This window comes from Bos mutus, chromosome 2 (assembly GCF_027580195.1).
Source record: "Bos mutus isolate GX-2022 chromosome 2, NWIPB_WYAK_1.1, whole genome shotgun sequence".
Classification (NCBI taxonomy): Eukaryota; Metazoa; Chordata; class Mammalia; order Artiodactyla; family Bovidae; genus Bos; species Bos mutus.
In genome coordinates, this window is record NC_091618.1 from 6,184,068 (window position 1) to 6,202,953 (window position 18,886).

The window sequence follows — 18,886 nt, forward strand, 5'->3', positions numbered from 1 at the left end:
CCAAGGGCACATGGTCAGATCAATACAGTGATTGATCCTGAATTCAAACTCATAAAGCAACTTATTTGTGACCATTATTGCTGGCAGATCCAGAATGCAAATCCAGGTCTCTGGATGCCTGGTTCCTCCTTCCCTCATCGTGAATTTTCCACATGGGTTCAGGATGGCGTGTGACCCTGTTGGTGACCCTGACAGTCATAAATCATCCAAACAGTAGCCCAATATTTTCCGAAGACTCTTGCCTGCCAAGGTTCTCATCCAACTGCAGTTCAGAAAATGTCCTTCCTGGGAGCCAAATGTCCCTCCTTGTGCAAAACTCTGGCCACAAGGAGCTCACATTCTATCCCAAGACACAGGTGGGGAAGCACCCAAAATAAACCAGTAGCTTGGCAGTTGTAAGTGTAGACTTTCAAGGCAGACAACCTGGATTCAATCAACACTTCTGCCACTAACTAGCTATGCCCATGTCCCCTTAGGCAAGTTGTTTCACCTTATTCATTCATTTATGGCTGCACTGGGTCTTCACTGCTGTGCACAGGCTTTTCTAGTTTTGGTGAGCGGGGGCTAGTCTTCGTGGCGGCGCCCAGCTTCTCACTGCAGCGACTTCTCTTGTCTCGGGGCACAAGCCCAGTAGTTGCAGCACATCTGCAGCAGGTGGGACCTTCCCGGACCAGGAATCGAAACTGTGTCCCCTGCATTGTCAGGCAGATTCTTAACCACTGGACCACCAGGGAAGTCCCATTTAGCCTTTCTTATACCAGTTTCTTCATCAAAAAAGAGGGGGACTGTTAGATTGAAACCAAATGAAATGGCCATTTTTGTAGATCAGTTCAGTTCAGTTCAGTCACTCAGTCGTGTCCGACTCTTTGTGACCCCATGAATCTCAGTGCGCCAGGCCTCCCGGTCCATCACCAACTCCCAGAGTTTACCCAAACTCATGTCCATCGAGTTGGTGATGCCATCCAGCCATCTTATCCTCTGTCGTCCCCTTCTCCTCCTGCCCCAATCCCTCCCAGCATCAGGGTCTTTTCCAATGAGTCGACTCTTCCCATGAGGTGGCCAAAGTATTGGAGTTTCAGCTTCGGCATCAGTCCTTCCAATGAACAGCCAGGACTGATCTCCTTTAGGATGGACTGGTTGGATCTCCTTGCAGTCCAAGGGACTCTCAAGAGTCTTCTCCAACACCATAGTTCAAAAGCATCAATTCTTCGGTGCTCATCTTTCTTCATAGTCCAACTCTCACATCCATACCTGACCACTGGAAAAACCATAGCCTTGACTAGACGGACCTTTGTTGGCAAAGTCAAGTCTCTGCTTTTTATATGCTATCTAGGTTAGTCATAACTTTCCTTCCAAGGAGTAAGCATCTTTTAATTTCATCCCTGCAATCACCATGTGCAGTCATGTTGGAGCCCAAAAAAATAAAGTCTGACACTGTTTCCACTGTTTCTCCATTTATTTGCCATGAAGTGATGGGACCGGATGCCATGATCTTTGTTTTCTGAATGTTGAGCTTTAAGCCAACTTTTTGACTCCCCACTTTCATCAAGAGGGTTTTTAGTTCCTCTTCACTTTCTGCCATAAGGGTGGTGTCATCTGCATATCTGAGGTTATTGATATTTCTCCTGGCAATCTTGATTCCAGCTTGTGCTTCCTCCAGCCCAGTGTTTCTCATGATATACTCTGCATATAAGTTAAATAAGCAGGGTGACAACATACAGCCTTGACGTACTCCTTTTCCTATTTGGAACCAGTCTGTTGTTTCATGTAGATCAGGAGGAGTCAAATATTTACAGTTTCGTAGGGCTCAGTCTAATAGTAGTATTTACCCAGAAAGATCGTCAGGGAAGATTAATTGGGTTGATACCTATTAGTGCCTAGAACAGGGTCTGCTATGTGGTGAAACCATGCTAAACTGTGAGCCAATCATGTTATCAATGGTGAGGCGAAACCAGAGGTCACCGAAGCAGGAACTGCAGCACTCAGAGCCATATAGTCAAAAAGTGTTTATTAAGTACCTACTGTATACCACCCTCAAATATACTCTAGAGAAAACATTTTAGAGCAAGGGCTCATAACTTGAGAGTTCATAACTCCTAGAGCTTCCAGGGCCTATAAACATTCCAAAATTGCATGCTGACCATGGGCACATGCACACACGTGTGAATTCTAGGCCAGGAAGCAGAATTCATAGCTTTCATAAAATTCCCAAAGGTATTTGTGACCCCAAACAGGTAGAGAGAGAAAACAAGGGCATGTCAATGAGTAAGGCTAGTGTTCTTCCAGTGAGCATTTATTGAGCACCGTCTATGTGCCAGGCCCTGGGATTTAGCAAGAACAAGACAGACATGGCCTCTGTGCCCCTGGGGGAGAGAGGGGCAAAGCCCTCACAGGCAGGAGAGTGTTCCAGAAAGGGGTGGTGGGGACTGTGGGCCTGTGAATCCGGGAGCCCTGGAACGAGGTAGGAAAGTCATACAGACATCTGTGGGAGTGGGTGTGGGGACAGAGCAGTGGCAGCCTGAGAAGGCCTTGGTCCCCTCTGGAGGGACCCAGGCAGGCTGCACAGAGGAGGTGGCATTCGACCTGGACACAAAGGAAGAAGAGGGTGCTCCAGGTAGAGGGAACCACACGAACAGAAGCAGAGAGGCCAGAAACTGCGAGGCGTGTCCGCGGCCTCTGGGTAAGTAATTCCTTATGCAAGTAGCAGGGAGCTGTCAGTGGAGGCCATTACGGAGGGGGGCCAGATGGAGGCACTCGCCTTCAAGGACCTCCTTTAAGCCAGAGGTCCCCAGGACAGTTTCGTGGAAGAGAATTTTTCCACAGACCAGTGGCAGGGGTGGAGGGAAGATTCAAGTGCATCACATTTACTGTGATTTCTATTACGATTTTTATTTCTATTATGATTATTAGTGTGTGTTAATCACTCGGTCGTGTCCAACTCTTTGCAACCCTGTCCATGGAATTCTCTAGGCAAGAATACTGGAGTGGGTTGCCATGCCCTCCTTCAGAGGATCTTCCCAACCCAGGGATCAAACTCAGGCCTCCTGAATTGCAGGCAGATTCCTTACCATCTGAGTCACCAGGGAAGCCCTCTGTTATTATCACATTGTGATACGTAATGAAATAATTCTACAATTCACTATAATGCAGAATGAGTGGGAGCCCTGAGCTTGTTTTCCTGCAACTTGATGGTCCCATTTTGGGGTGATGGGAGAGTGATCAGTTCAGTCGCTCAGTCGTGTCCGATTCTTTGTGATCCCATGGACTGCAGCATGCCAGCCCTCCTTGTCCATCACCAACTTACTCAATCTTACCACCCAGAACTTACTCAAACTCATGTCCATCGAGTCGGTGATGCTATCCCACCATCTCATCCTCTGTCGTCCCCTTCTCCTCCCTGCTCTGGGGAGAGTGATAGAGAGCAGCTATAGATACAGATGAAGCTTTGCTCACTTGCTTGCCGCTCACCTCCTACTGTGTGGCCTGGTTCCTAACCGGTACCAGTCCAAGTGGCCCGAGGGAGTTGGGGACCCCTGCTGTAAGTGATGGAGCCCTCCTGACTAGCACTCCTGTCCAAGGCTTAGAGACAGCATCTGATTGGTTGGCAGCATCCAAGCATGCTTTGAGCTCCCTGAACTGACCCATTCGTATCCTCCCTCCCCAGCTGGCCCAGGAGGAAGAATTTCCCCTAGTTCTGTTGGCAAGGAAGTGAAAAGTTAGTCACCAAGGGCCACAGCCCAGACGCTGAGTCTGGGCGAAAAAAGAGAGCCTCTCTGGGGGAGCTGATGCCCCCGCTCTGGGGAGGGCTGACTCGGGGGAGGAGGAATCACAGATGAATCCAGGAGGAGGAAGCATGGACCAGATCTGGGTGGGTTTCCTTCAGGAAGCAGTGAGCTTGGTGATTCAGAGCAGTGGCCCTTGACTCAATTCTGACAGGCCTGGATTCAAATGCTGGCTGTGCCATTTGCTAGCCGTGTGGCCTTGGACAAATTACTTAGCCCCTCTGAGCTAAAGTTTTCTCTCATATGAAATGAGAATAATGATATCATTCAAAAAACTAAGATCATGGCATCCAGTCCCATCACTTCATGACAAATAGATGGGGGGGAGGAAGTGGAATCAGTGACTGATTTTATTATCTTGGGCTCCAGAATCACTGCAAACAGTGACTTCAGCCACGAAATTAAAAGATCCTTCCTCTTTGGAAGAAAATCTATGACAAATGTAGACAGCATATTAAAAAGCAGAGACATCACTTTGCCAACAAAGGTCCGTCTAGTCAAAGCTATGGTTTTTCCAATAGTCATTTCCTATCATAAATGACTATTTCTATTGATGTGAGAGTTGGACCATAAAGAAGGCTGAGCGCAGAAGAATTGATCCTTTCAAATTCTGGTGTTGGAGAAGACTCTTGAGAGTCCCTTGGACTGCAAGGAGATCAAACCAGTCAATCCTAAAGGAAATCAGTCCTGAATATTCATTGGAAAGGCTGATGCTATAGCTGAAGCTCCAATACTTTGGTCACCTGATGCAAATTGCCAAGACCCAGCCCCTGATGCTGGGAAAGACTGAGGGCAGGAGGAGAAGGGGGCGACAGAGGACCAGATGGAATCACCCATTCAATCAATAGACATGAGTTTGAGCAAACTCAGGGACATGGTGAAGGACAGGGAAGCCTGACGTGCTGAAGTCCTTGGGGTCTCGAAGAGTTGGACAGGACTTAGCAGCTAAACAACAACCTCTAGGAGCTGCTGGGTGGAGGAGATGGGAGAATACACATAAAGAGCGTGGCCCAGTGCTGGGCAGAGACAAAGGGCTCAGAAGGTGGAAACTGGTGTTGGTATTCTTCATCTATCATCCAGATTCTGTCAGTCTACAGACACCGAGAGTCAAGCGTGTGCAGTGCGCCAGGGAGGGAGGGATGAGAAAAAAATGGGCACCCATCCCCCCTTCCCAGGCTCCCACCATGGTGGGGTTTTCAAATCCTCTCACTTAAGTACTATAGTTTTATTTTTTATTATTTAGGTTGTGCTGGGTTTATCGTTGTGGCACATGGGCTCTATAGTTGCAGCACACAGGCTTAGCTACCCCACAGTATGTGGGATCTTAGTTCCCCAATCAGGGGTTGGAAGGCAGATTCTTAACCACTTGACCACCAGGAAAGTTGCAAGACGGTGGTTCTTAGCCTCTTTTGAGGTCAGAGGCTCCTCTAAGTCTGCTAAAAGTTTTGGATCCTATGCCCAGAGAAACACAAATATACATATGTATGTGTATAAAATTATAAGGGAAATCCAGAAAAAAATTCTATATTCAGAGATAGATTTTTGGAGGGCTTTTATTTTCAACCATATTTATTTCCATAATTTTAAACTATAAAGAGCATAAATTGTTTTTCTAATCCAGAAAGACAATAATAATGTATTCCATTTCAGCAGCCCCACTCATCCCATCCTGGGTCTGCCAAGTGGTTCACAGACCCAAATTAAGAAAACTCTGACCTAAAGGGCTAGGCAGACACCCACATAAATAATACAAAATAAAACTAATGTGTTAGAGCAGTGGTTGGCAAGCTTTTCTGTAAAGGGTCAGACAGTAAATATTTTAGGCTTTACAGGCCTTATGGTCTCTGTTGTAACTGATCAACTCAGCCACTGGAGCGGGAAAGCGGTCACAGACAAAGGAATGTGTGTGGCTGTGTGCCAATAAAACTTTATTTATGACACTTTATTACAAAACAGGCAGTGGGCCATTTTGCCAACCCCTGTGTTAGAGGTCCCAGCTCTTAGATGACGGGAATGTCTGAACTAGAGGCTGAGAGTGGTCAACTAACAAGTCCAAGGTCACAGAGCTGAGCAGGGTTGTGGCCCCACTCACCAACCAGCCAACCTTGCTACGGTCCAGGGACTCCAGCACCCAACTCCTAGAGCTGCTGCTCCCAAACTCATAGCTCCTGGAGCAGGGGGAGAATGCGGGCTGGGGACCCAGAGGAAGGCCCCAGCTGGGTGAGAGCCAGATGGTCTGGGAAGTGGAAGACTAGTCATCTGGGAGGAGGAAGGAGGGCTCGTCTTTCCCTTCCTTCAAAGCACGTTGCTGACTCACTGCTGAGGTCAGAATTGGGTCTTTAGTATCCAAGTTACCATCTTCCTCTCTGCATCAAAAAAAAAAACAGATCAGATCAGGAATTAAATTCATATGCCCCGTGTCCAGCCTCCTGCTGATCACCAAGGAATATGAGATCCAGAAAAGTTTGAGACCTGGCTAGCAGAGGGACCCAGGAGGTGGGCCTAGGAGCTGTGGGTACTCAGATGCTTGTGAGGCAGCCCCTCCAGTGCCTGGGATGCCTGAGGCAGCCAAAAAGTCTCCTGAGCAGAGAGCAGGCCTGAATTAGGCCTTGAAAAGCAGGGAGATCGCCTTAGCAAAAGACCAAGAACATGGTCTGTTGCCTGCTCTTTCTGTATTTTTGTTCCAGTTCCCTCTGCTCCTTTCTTGTCTTCCTCTTCCTTTACTTTGCACCCCCTGATTCTCTATCACAAGCGTGACAAGCCTATCTATCCTTTCATGCCCACGCTCGAACAGACGTTGTTAATCAATCCCCACAGTCTTTTAGCTGCTGGAGGAAGCCCTTATTGATCAATTACAGTTGGAACAAAAACTAGAACCTATTTGCTATCCCTGCTGACTTTCTGTTCCCCTCACCCCCTACTTAGCTCAGTGCCCACCTGCTCACTGAGACCCAGAGAGGTCAAGTGAAAATGCAGGGGGTTGCCCAGCTCTTCCTGGGGCCCTGTGGGAGAGTCCTTCCCTCTGCAGAAGGACTGGTTCACACTTTTCCATCTGTCCACCTCTTGAGTCTGTGCATGTGACTGAGCCTGACCTTCTCTCCCAGTGACCCCAGGCATGAAGATCTACATTGACCCCTTCACCTACGAAGACCCCAATGAGGCAGTGCGGGAGTTTGCCAAGGAAATTGACATCTCCTGTGTCAAAATTGAGCAGGTGATTGGAGCAGGTAGGTGACTGGTACCCTCCCAAGTACCATGACCTCAGCCTTGGGTGTGGGGGGGCAGGGACCACCCCAATGTGTACTCCTGGGGTGGAGGGTAGGATGCCTCAGAGAACCCTCCAAGGCCTGAAGACTCAGATTATCCAAGGTGCAAGGGCTCCCAAAGATGTCCAGAAAAACTACCTCATCATCACCTGAGGAAACAGGCCCAGGGAAGGAGCTTGCTCACATCAGAGACCGAGCTAGTTCTGGGACCCGGTACTCTGGACTCTGTCTAATGCTTTGTCCTTCCTGCCATTCATCCCAGGTCCCTCGCTCCATCTCCCCAGGTCCCCCTACTTCCTCACCCCACGCCCAGCCAAACACCACGGGTTGGCCACAAAGGGTTTACCCTTCCTCCTGAAGGTGGCTGAGACTCTTTGAGGCCCTTGCATTCTCTAAAGGGATTCTGTGTCTGCAAGGATTAACTGGCCCCAGGGGCAGAGGTGAAAGGGAAGAGGGAGGCGGCGCTTCCACCTGCTGAGTGACATCCTGCCTCTTCGATGTGCCTGTCCCAGGGGAGTTTGGTGAGGTATGCAGCGGCCACCTGAAGCTGCCGGGCAAAAGAGAGATCTTCGTGGCCATCAAGACCCTCAAGTCGGGCTATACTGAGAAGCAGCGCCGGGACTTTCTGAGCGAGGCCTCCATCATGGGCCAGTTCGACCATCCCAACGTCATCCACCTGGAGGGCGTGGTCACCAAGAGCACACCTGTAATGATCATCACTGAGTTCATGGAAAACGGCTCCCTGGACTCCTTCCTCCGGGTAGGGAAAGCCAAGAGTGGTGGGGCAGGAAGAGCAGTAGTGAGCATAGCTTTATGCTGTCAAAGCCTGAAAGGTCTTGGAAAGATCATGGTCAAGAATGGCTTGCTCGCTGCCACATTCTATTCCTTTATCCACGGCGTGCATGCGTGCTAAGTCACTTCAGTTGTGTCTTGACTCTTTGCCACCCTATGGACTGTGGCTGTCCAGGCTCCTCTGTCCATGGAATTCTCCAGGCAAGAATACTGGAGTGGGTTGCCATGCCCTCCCTCCAGGGAACCTTCCTGACCCAGGGATAGAGGGATTGAATTCATGACAGGCATTGCTAATAAATCCCAGACTCTCTCCCACTATACCCAGAAGCAATCTCAGAATCTTTCTCTATCAGGAAAACCACAGCCAGTTGATCAGCGTTGGCATACAACCTGAAATCTCTTCCCTCCAAGCACTTAGCCAGCCTTCTCATGACGCCCGAGAGAAAAACTGAGGCTCTCAGAGAAGTAGAGTGTGCCCAAGGTTACCCGGAAGCTCGAGATGAGAACCAGGACTGGATCCAGGTCTCCTGACCCTTAGTCCAGAGTTTTCACCAGGTTTGGATTTCCCCAAAGCTATACAGGGAGAGAGTTTGGAGCACAAGGCAACAGGGGAAAGCTTCCAGGCACCCCGAGAAGTCACAGTCAACCAGCTAGACAAAGAGCACTGACTAGGAATCAGAAGTATGCCATTGGAAGGGGAGGGATGAACTGGAAGACTGGAATTACACATACATACTACTATAAATAAAATCTTTCCCATCATCAAGGTCTTCTCCAGTGAGTCAGATGCTGGGAAAGATTGAAGGCAAAAGGAGAAGAGGGCACAAGAAGATGAGATTGTTAGATGGCATCACTGACTCAATACACATGAACTTGGGTAAACTCTGGAAGATAGTGAGGGACAGGGAGGCCTGGCATGCTGCAGTCCATGGAATCAGAAAGAGTCAGAAAGGACTTAGCAATGAACAACAACATATATATACACACACACACACCTATAAGGTAACTAATAGGGACCTACTGTGTAGCACAGGGAATTCTACTCTGTACTTTGTAATGACCTATATGGCAAAAGAGTCTAAAAAAAGAGTGGGTACACGTGTAACTGATTCACTTTGGTGTACACCTCAAACTAACACCGCATTGTAAATCAGTTATACCGCAATAAAAAAAAAAATGTCTTTAAAGAAGTATGCCATTGAACTACTTGCTGTTTAACGAATATTTATTAAGCACCTAGTATGTGCCAGGAGCCTTTCATGCACCTTCTTGTTGAACACTGAGTACCCTAGAAGGTGGGCATGACTTATTCCCATTTAACACACAGTTGAGGAAACAGGGGCTTCCCTGGTAGCTCAGCTGGTAAAGAATCTGCCTGCAATGCAGGACACCCCAGTTCAATTCCTAGGTTGGAAAGATCTGCTGGAGAAGGGATAGACTACCCACTCCAGTATTCTTGGGCTTCCCTGGTGGCTCAGCTGGTAAAGAATCCACTTGCAATGCAGGAGACCTGGGTTCGATCAGTGGGTTGGGAAGAGCCCCTGGAGAAGGGAAAGGCCTGGTATTCTGGCCTGGAGAATTCCATGGACTGTATAGTCCATGGGGTTGCAAAGAGTCGGACATGACTGAGTGACTTTCTGAGAGCTAGGTCACATGTCCAAAGTTGCACAGCCAGCAAGGGAAAAAGCCAGAATCCAGCCAGCCCCAGAGTCCATATTCTCTCCACCACCCTGAAACCAGCCTCTCCTGGGCCTCTGTAAGGCCCCTGAGCCACAGGGAGCCCAGGCCAGGGCGACAGGGGCCCAGTCTGGTGTCCCACTGTGAGAATGCTCCAGAGATCTGACGCACACTCTTCCATTCACTCTGTGTTTCCTCCACTTCTCCCAAAGCAAAATGACGGGCAGTTCACAGTCATCCAGCTGGTGGGCATGCTGCGGGGCATCGCGGCTGGCATGAAGTACCTGGCCGACATGAACTACGTCCACCGCGACCTGGCCGCCCGCAACATCCTTGTCAACAGCAACCTGGTCTGCAAGGTGTCTGACTTCGGGCTCTCACGCTTTCTGGAGGACGATACCTCAGATCCCACGTACACCAGCGCCCTGGTAAGACAGAGGCAGGGAACAGTGGAGCTGCGGGGCCGGGAAAGAGGGCGGACATCCGTCTCTCCCCACAACACGTTCTCACCGACACTTGCTCATGCCAAGCGCTGTTCTGAGCCCTGGAGAAGTAGAGACATAAACCCCGACTTCTGCCCTCTTGGAGCTCACAGGCTGGTGGGCACAGATGTGCAGAGCACTACCGAGCAATGGGGCTGAGTCAGACACCAGACTTAGGAAGCAGAGGAAGGCTTGCTAAGAGGGAATTGATAGCTGAGCTGAAAGCCAAGTGCCAGTAAAAGTTTGCCAGATGCTGTATTCTCACGGGTGGGTATGACTGGCACACAGGCTGTCGGGGAAAGTGGTGGGCAACCATGCTGGAGAGGTAGGCAGGGCCACATCTCGGAGACCCTTGATTGCCCAAGCTCAGGACTGTCTCCTGAAAGCTGTTGGGGTTGTTGAAGAGTTGCAGGGAGGTGGGGCGGGGTGGGGGTGGCTGTTTTGATTTTGGCTGTGCTGGGTCTTCACTGAGGCACGCAATCGTGGCTTCTCTAGTGGCAGCTCCAGAGCATGGGCTCAGTAGTTGCCGCGGACGGGCTTCGTTGCCTCACGGCATGTGGGATCCTAGTTCCCCAGCCAGAGATCAAACCCATGTCCCCTGCATTGGAAAGATGAATTCTTAACCACTAGACCACCAGGGAAGGCCCTGTTGAAGAATTTTAAACAGAAAGGAATCAGACAGTACCTGCCCTCAAAGATCTCAGAGGTAGTTCAAGTGGAAGCAGTGAAAAAGTGAAATGAAAGTGTTAGTCGCTCAGTCGTGTCTGCCTCTTTGCAAACCCATGGACTGTAGCCCACCAGGCTCCTCTGTCTGTGGGATTCTCCAGGCAAGAATACTGGAGTGGGTTGCCATCCCCTTCTCCAGGGGAATCTTCCTGACCCAGGAATCAAACCCAGGTCTCCAGCATTGCAGGTGGATTCTTTACCATCTGAGCCACCAGGGAAGTGGAGGCAGGCAAGCAGGCAAATGAGATGAGTACCGCTCTCCGGGAGACGAGTGCGTCCTGATGACCTCAGTCGTAGGAGTAGGAGCATGAGCCACCCTTTGTGGACTTAGGGAAAGGTGTGCAGAGGGACTTCAAGGATGAGGAGGAGGTTACCAGATGGCAGGGTGGGAAAAGGCGCTTCGTGCAGAGAGAAGGTCCCAGGCGCGTGCCCGCAGGCCCGGACCAGCGGGGCGAGTCTAGGGGAGCAGTCAGGCACTTTGTGACCGTACAGCACGGGGCGGGGGGTCGGGAGCTTCGCCAGCAGAGGCCATTCGGCTCAGCCTCCCATCCACTGACAGTCCCCGTTCTGCTCCCCAGGGTGGGAAGATCCCCATCCGCTGGACGGCCCCAGAGGCCATCCAGTACCGGAAGTTCACCTCGGCCAGTGACGTCTGGAGCTATGGCATCGTCATGTGGGAGGTGATGTCCTACGGGGAACGGCCCTACTGGGACATGACCAACCAAGACGTAAGTCTGCAAGGAGGTGGGCGCGGCCTCTCTGGCCAGCCAGGCGGGCGGGGAAGACCTAGAACTCTTGGGCTTTTGCTCGACTTTCAGCAGGTAGGACCGAGGTCTCTGAGATCCTGGGTCCGGGCAGCTCCCAGCACAGTGTTGGTTGATTCAAACATCTGCACAGGACCCTGGACTCTCCAGAGGGGTCAGGAGTAGAAAAGGCCCATGCATGCATGCTAAGTCGCTTCATTCGTGTCCAGCTCTTTGCGACCTGTGGACTGCAGCCAGCCAGCTCCTCTGTCCGTGGGATTCTCCAGGCAAGAATACTGGAGAGGGGCTGCCATTCTCTTCTCCAGGGGATCTTCCCGAGCCAAGGATCAAACCTGCGTCTCTTATATTGGCAGGCAGGTTCATTACCGCTAGCGCCACCTGGGAAGCCCAGAAAAGGCCCACCCATCCACAAATAAGCAAATCTTCAGGATGCAGCCACCTGTGGCCAACCCTAAGCGATCATGTCTGCCCCTCAGGGGTTCACCACCCATATGAGGGACAGGACAGTCATTCAGAAAACCAGATGGAGTTATCAGGTGCTATGTATGGTCAGGTGGTAAAGTGAAGAAGGCAGGCATCAAACCCTGCAGGTGCTCAGGAAAGGGAACATGGGCACAATTAGCCTTGAGGTCTACACGGACAGCTGGGACTCAAAGAGTAGTGAGACTTGAAGATGTGAGGACTTCCAGTGGAAAGAACAGCCTGTGCCAAGGCCCAGAAGTGGGATGACGAGGGGTCATGTTGGGGAGCAGTGGGAAGTTGGTCAGAACAGTTGCTGAGGTTCAGTAATGGGGTGTTTGTAAGTCCCCCTCTAGGAATTCTGATTTGCAACAATGCAGAACAGGGAATAAATACTTGAGCAGGGAAGATATCCACAGTCAAGCTGGGGAAGACAAATTTGGCCCTATGGGCAGGACAGCTTGGAGAGGTGTTTGGGCTCCTTTCCCCTAACAGAGCAGCCGAAGGGGGTTGCTCACAGGAGGGTGGGCCTGGTGGACCCTGAGGCAGAGGGTATCTTGGGGTGCTGAGTGGAAGGGGAGCCAGACGCCCAGCTTCCAGGCCAGACTGAAGTCAGAGATGGTGGGAACCCAGGAAAGGCGCATACTGGGGCTGCCTCCAGGAAGTGGAGATGGTTGCCGGGGCAACCAAATAAGCCTGTCCTGCAACGCACTGGGGGCAAGACGAGAGAACAGATGCTCTTACCTCACCCCCGCAACCCCTCCCTGCCCCTCCCCAGGTAATCAACGCCATAGAACAGGACTACCGGCTACCACCGCCCATGGACTGCCCGAGCGCGCTGCACCAGCTCATGCTGGACTGTTGGCAGAAGGACCGCAACCACCGGCCCAAGTTCGGCCAGATCGTCAACACGCTGGACAAGATGATCCGCAACCCCAACAGCCTCAAAGCCATGGCGCCGCTCTCTTCCGGGTACGCCCCCCAGCCCCGCCCCTTTTCCCAGCGCCGCCTGGCCCCGCCCACTCCTGGACAGCTGAATTGGGATGGGAAGGACAGTGCTAGGGTTTTTTGGGAGGCTGCCTGCCTTGCCGTGCAGGGTGCAGGGCACAGGCTATCCTGAGGAGGAGAAGGAAGCCCAAGATGGGTGGTAGAGAAAGCATCTTTTAAAACGTGGTCAGAGAGGACAAGGTTTAAAAGAAATGATCGGTATCTTTTTGTAAAATATTTATTTGGCTGTGCTGGATCTTGGATGTGGCTCGCAAGATCTTTAGTTGTAGCATGTGGGAGATCTTGTTCCCTGACCAGGGGTGGAACCAGGGGACCCCCTGCATCAGGAGTTTGGAGTCCTAGCCACTGGACCACCAGGGATGTCCCAGTTCTCAGAATCTTGGTGAATAGATTTACTCCTCACTCAGGTTCCTACTTCACACTTAAATCTGGACCCTCTAACTTGCATTTGCATCCTCCTCGACACAGCCATGCTCACACACACACACACACACAGTCCTACACACATACATGAATGCACATTTGGGCACAAATGCTCATGCTTATGCTCACAATCTCACACACATAGATACACTCATTCCCAAGTTCTCACACATACACACAACCATACATAACTGAGCACGCACATTCAGAAGTACTCATATACCACAGAACACACAGGCACGCATGCCCCCACACTGGAGCTACCATCCTCATAGCAGAGACTGGCTCAGGTGCACAGGCGTTAGCTTCAATGATCCGGGTGCTTCCCTTTGCCCAGTGGTCCAGAGCACCCTGCATCAGACCTGCAGCCAACCCTCGCTCTCCCTGAGCAGCTTCCACAGGCCAGTCCCAGCCCTGCACATCCTTACTCTTCAGGACCCTTGACCACACGGGCTGTCTGAGGGGTGTCTGGCTGGATGTCTTCAGGGTCCAGGGCTGGCTGTGTCCAGAGACTCCCTGGGCCCAAGTCCTTCACCTGCCAGGAGATGTCCGTGTTTGCCCCTGCCCATCCCTCCTCACCACAACCCTGCCTCAGCCACTCCTGATTCTCTGGATAAAAATCATTCTGAGCTTTTAGCCTCATGATGGTCACTTCACACCTTGCCTGCCCAGAAGTCATTCCCACCAGCCCCACCAGCTGTGTCTGGACTTTGGAGATGTGGCCCACAAGATCGGCTTCCTGTAGCATAGCCAGGGTAGGGGAGGACAGAGAAGGGCATTGGGAGAGGAAATGACAAGTAGTCAGCACAGTGATGGGACTTTCCTGGCAGTCCAGTGGTTAAGACTCTGCACTCCCAAATGCAGAGGGTCTGGGTTTGATCTCTGGTCAGGGAACTAGATCCCACATGTCACAGCTAAGAGTTGGCATGCCACAACTAAGACCGGGCAGAAATAGATGATAGATAGATAAAATCAGCACAATTAGTCCAACTGAAACCCCTCCCCCAAAGCAGCAGCATGGAGACATGTCCCCGCCTCACCGCTGTGGTCCAGCCTCTCAGCGGTCCCCTAGAGGCTTCCCTAGACTGTCCAGATGGCCTCAGCTTTGAGACCTGCATACATACTCACTCTCACCTACTCACACATACACGTGTGCACATTTCTGTGGGTTCAGACTCACGCCTGCTCTCGCACAGAAGTGGTCACATGCATACACACTGTGCTCACACACACGGATGCACATGGGCAGGGACACGCAGCCTGCACCTGTGCCCACGCCCACGCCTACCCTCACCCCAGGTCAGCACGTGCACTGACCCTACCTGTCACCCACCCCACCCCTAGAATCAACCTGCCATTGCTGGACCGCACGATCCCTGACTACACCAGCTTTAACACGGTGGACGAGTGGCTGGAGGCCATCAAGATGGGGCAGTACAAGGAGAGCTTCGCCAATGCCGGCTTCACCTCCTTCGATGTCGTGTCACAGATGATGATGGAGTAAGTGCCCAGCCGCCTCCACCCACCGCCGTGAGCCCCGCTCCCCACCCATCCCGCCAAGCAGGGGGCTCTGGAGAGTGAGGAATAGACAGTGTCCCAGCAGGGATATGGGGGACCAAGGAGCAAGATGGCCAATGCAGAAATCACATTCTTATCAACATCCAGGTCTCCTGCCACCCACTGGCTTTTCAATTCAGTTCAGTCGCTCAGTCATGTCTGACTCTTTGCAAGCCCATGGACTGCAGCACACCAGGCCTCCCTGTCCATCACCATCTCCTGGAGTTTACTCAGACTCATATCCATCAAGTCAGTGATGCCATCCAACCATCTCATCCTCTGTCATCCCCTTTTCCTCCTGCCTTCGATCTTTCCCAGCATCAGGGTCTTTTCCAATGAGTCTGTTCTTCTCAGATGGCCAAAATATTGGAGTTTCAGCTTCAGCATCAGTCCTTCCAATGAATATTCAGGACTGATTTCCTTTAGGATGGACTGGTTGGATCTCCTTGCAGTCCAAGGGACTCTCAAGAGTCTTCTCCAACACCATAGTTCAAAAGCATCAGTTCTTCGGCACTCAGCTTTCTTTATAGCCCAACTGTGACATCCATACATGACTACTGGAAAAACCATAGCCTTGACTAGATGGACCTTTGTTGGCAAAGTAATATCTCTGCTTTTTAATAAGCTTTCTAGGTTGGTCATAACTTTTCTTCCAAGAAGCAAGCATCTTTTAATTTTACGGCTGAAGTCACCATCAGCAGTGATTTTGGAGCCCAAAAAAATAGTCTGTCACTGTTTCCATTGTTTACTCATCTATTTGCCATGAAGTCATGGGACCAGATGCCATGATCTTAGTTTTCTGAATGTTGAGCTTTAAGCCAACTTTTTTACTCTCCTCTTTCACTTTCATCAAGAGGCTATTTAGTTCTTCTTCACTTTCTGCCATAAGGGTGGTGTCATCTGCATATCTGAGGTTATTGATATTTCTCCCGGCAATCTTGATTCTAGCTTGTGCTTCTTCCAGCCCAGGGTTTCTCACGATGTATTCTGCATATGTTAAATAAGCAGGTTGACAATATACAGCCTTGACATACTCCTTTCCCAATTTGGAACCAGTCTGTTGTTCCATGTCTACTTCTGTTGCTTTTTGACCTGCATACAGATTTCTCAGGAGGCAGGTCAGGTGGTCTGGTATTCCCATCTCTTTCAGAATTTTCCACAGTTTATTGTTATCCACACAGTAAAAGGCTTTGGCATAGTCAATAAAGCAGATTTTTTCTGGAACTCTCTTGCTTTTTCGATGATGCAGTGGATGTTGCCAATTTGGTCTTTGGTTTCCTCTGCCTTTTCTAAATCCAGCTTGAACATCTGGAAGTTTATGGTTCACATACTGTTGAAGCCTGGCTTGGAGAATTTTGAGCATTACTTTGCTAGTGTGTGAGATGAGTAAAGTTGTGTGGTAGTTTCAGCATTCTTTGGCATTGCCTTTGGGATTGGAATGAAAACTGACCTTTTCCAGTCCTGTGGCCACTGCTGAGTTTTCCAAATTTGCTGGCATATTGAGTGCAGCACTTTCACAGCATCATCTTTTCGGATTTGAAATAGCTCAACTGGAATTCCATCACCTCCACTAGCTTTGTTCATAGTGATACTTCCTAAGGCCCACTTGACTTCACATTCCAGGATGTCTGGCTCTAGGTCAGTGATCACACCATCGTGATTATCTGGGTCGTGAAGATCTTTTTTTGTACGGTTCTTCTGTGTATTCTTGCCACCTCTTCTTACTATCTTCTGCTTCTGTTAGGTCCCTACCATTTCTGTCCTTTATTGTGCCCATCTTTGCATGAAGAGTTCCCTTGGTATCTCTAATTTTCTTGAAGAGATATCTAGTCTTTCCCATTCTATTATTTTCCTCTATTTCTTTGCATTGATCACTGAGAAAGGCTTTCTTATCTCTCCTTGCTATTCTTTGGAACCCTGCATTCAAATGGGTATATCTTTCCTTTTCTCCTTTGCCTTTCGCTTCTCTTCTTTTCATAACTGTCTGTACAGGCTTCTCAGACAACCATTTTGCCTTTTTGCATTTCTTTTTCTTGGGGATAGTCTTGATCACTTCCTCCTGTACAATGTCACAAACATCCATCCAAAGTTCTTCAGGCTGTCTGTTTATCAGATCTAATCCCTTAAATCTATTTCTCACTTCCACTTCCAAATCATAAGGGATTTGATTTAGGTCATACCTGAATGGTCTAGTGGTTTTCCCTACTTTCTTCAATTTAAGTCTGAATGTGGCAATAAGGAGTTCATGATCTGAGCCACAGTCATCTCCCAGTCTTGTTTTTGCTGACTGTATAGAGCTTCTGCATCTTTGGCTGCAAAGAATATAATCAATCTGCTTTTGGTGTTGACCATCTGAGTGACTTTGAGCAAATGACAGGACTCCCCTTGGCCTCAGTTTTCTCTTCTGTGAACTGGGGTGTGGTAGGAAGATCAACAGAGATAAAAAGTGAACACATGGGTACTTCGTTCTTGCAGGGTCATGCAGGGTCCCCTCTCCTCTCCCGCAGCAAAGGAGACACGGGCACCTAGGTGCACCCACTCCCAGCCCCCTCTCCCCCATCTTAACACTCAGTCACTCCCACTCCCTTTCCCCTTCCCTTGCTCTCTCCAGTGGGAAACCCCTGAAATAGCCCAGGTGGTTCTACCTGGATGGAGTCCCTCCACCCTCGCATGTCCCTAACACATGTGCTTCTCTCCCCAAAGGGACATTCTCCGGGTTGGGGTCACCCTGGCTGGTCACCAGAAAAAAATCCTCAACAGTATCCAGGTGATGCGGGCACAGATGAACCAGATCCAGTCGGTGGAGGTTTGACGTTCACCTGCCTCGGCTCACCGCTTCCTCCAGGCCCCGCCCCCTCCGCGCCCCCAAGCCGGCCCCCGGTTCTCGGTCCACCGCAGGGTCAGCAGCCACCTGCCAGGAGGCCATCGGCGACAGGAAGAACCAAGCAGCGCTCCAGCCAGGAGACGTCACCAAGAATATGTGCAACTCTGATGATGGAAAAAAGGGAATGGGAACAAAAGAAAATAGATCCTGGGAGGGGGCGGGAAATACCGAGGAATATTTTTTAAAGAGGATTCTCATAAGGAAAGCGATCATCGTTCTTGGAGGAAAAAAAAAAGAAAAAAAAAAGGGCTTGGGAGATCCATGCAGTTTGTCCCATCGGAGATCAAAAGCAGTTTCTCTCCAACTCCCTCTGGGAAGGTGACCTGGCGGGCGCCAAGAAACACGTTCAGGAAAACAAATGTGAAGGGGAGAGACAGGGGCCGCCCTTCTCTCCTGTCCCTAGCGCTGCTCTTCCAGGTCTCGCTCAACAGCCACGTGCCAAGCGGATGGACAGGCGGACAGGCAGCCACCCCTGGAACCAGCCTGGGAACATCCAATCCCGCTGCTACCGGGCGCTCAGAATTTTTCTGTCTTTGGAGAATATTTTAGTAACTCCAATGAAAGAGACTTGTTTCCCCAGTCAACTCCCGGGGCTGCGAAGGGACTTCTGTCCCCCTGGGTCAGGGAGAACATGGGGACACCTGAAAGGTCAGCCTTCCTGAGGCTGGGCACAGCACCCGCCGCCGCCTCGATCTGAAGCTCCACGCCCAGATCACGGGCGCGGCGCGGCGGCCCCGGCCCAGCGGGGCACCCACTCCCACCAGCCCCCATCCGGAGGACTAGCTACGACTGCCACCAAGGACTGCTCCTGCATCTGGGTTTGTTTACAGCAATTCGTGGACTCGGGGGTATTTTTGGTCAGGGGTGGATTTGGTTTGGGTGGGGGGTGGGGCGGGACTTGTTGGTTGTTTTTTTTTTTTTTATGACAATGAAGTGACACTTTGACATTTCCTACCTTTTGAGGACTTGATCCTTCTCCAGGAAGAAGGTGCTTTCTGCTTACTGACTTAGGCAATACACCAAGGGCGAGATTTTATATGCACATTTCTGGATTTTTTATATGGTT

At 50.5% G+C, this 18,886-nt stretch overlaps 1 protein-coding gene across 2 annotated transcripts in view; it reads left to right on the top strand.

The window, feature by feature from the left end:
* EPHB2 (EPH receptor B2) overlaps nucleotides 1–18,139 on the top strand; it is a 218,579-nt gene extending 200,440 nt beyond the window's left edge. For both annotated transcript variants that reach the window (XM_070382850.1, XM_070382846.1), the window contains exons 10-16: nucleotides 6,887–7,009; nucleotides 7,561–7,808; nucleotides 9,730–9,945; nucleotides 11,304–11,453; nucleotides 12,727–12,920; nucleotides 14,724–14,879; nucleotides 17,640–18,139. In XM_070382850.1, coding sequence (XP_070238951.1) covers nucleotides 6,887–7,009; nucleotides 7,561–7,808; nucleotides 9,730–9,945; nucleotides 11,304–11,453; nucleotides 12,727–12,920; nucleotides 14,724–14,879; nucleotides 17,640–17,748 — 1,196 coding nt within the window. In that variant the 3' untranslated portion in view covers nucleotides 17,749–18,139. The remainder of the gene's footprint in view (nucleotides 1–6,886; nucleotides 7,010–7,560; nucleotides 7,809–9,729; nucleotides 9,946–11,303; nucleotides 11,454–12,726; nucleotides 12,921–14,723; nucleotides 14,880–17,639) is intronic.
* The last annotated feature ends 747 nt before the right edge of the window (nucleotides 18,140–18,886 follow it).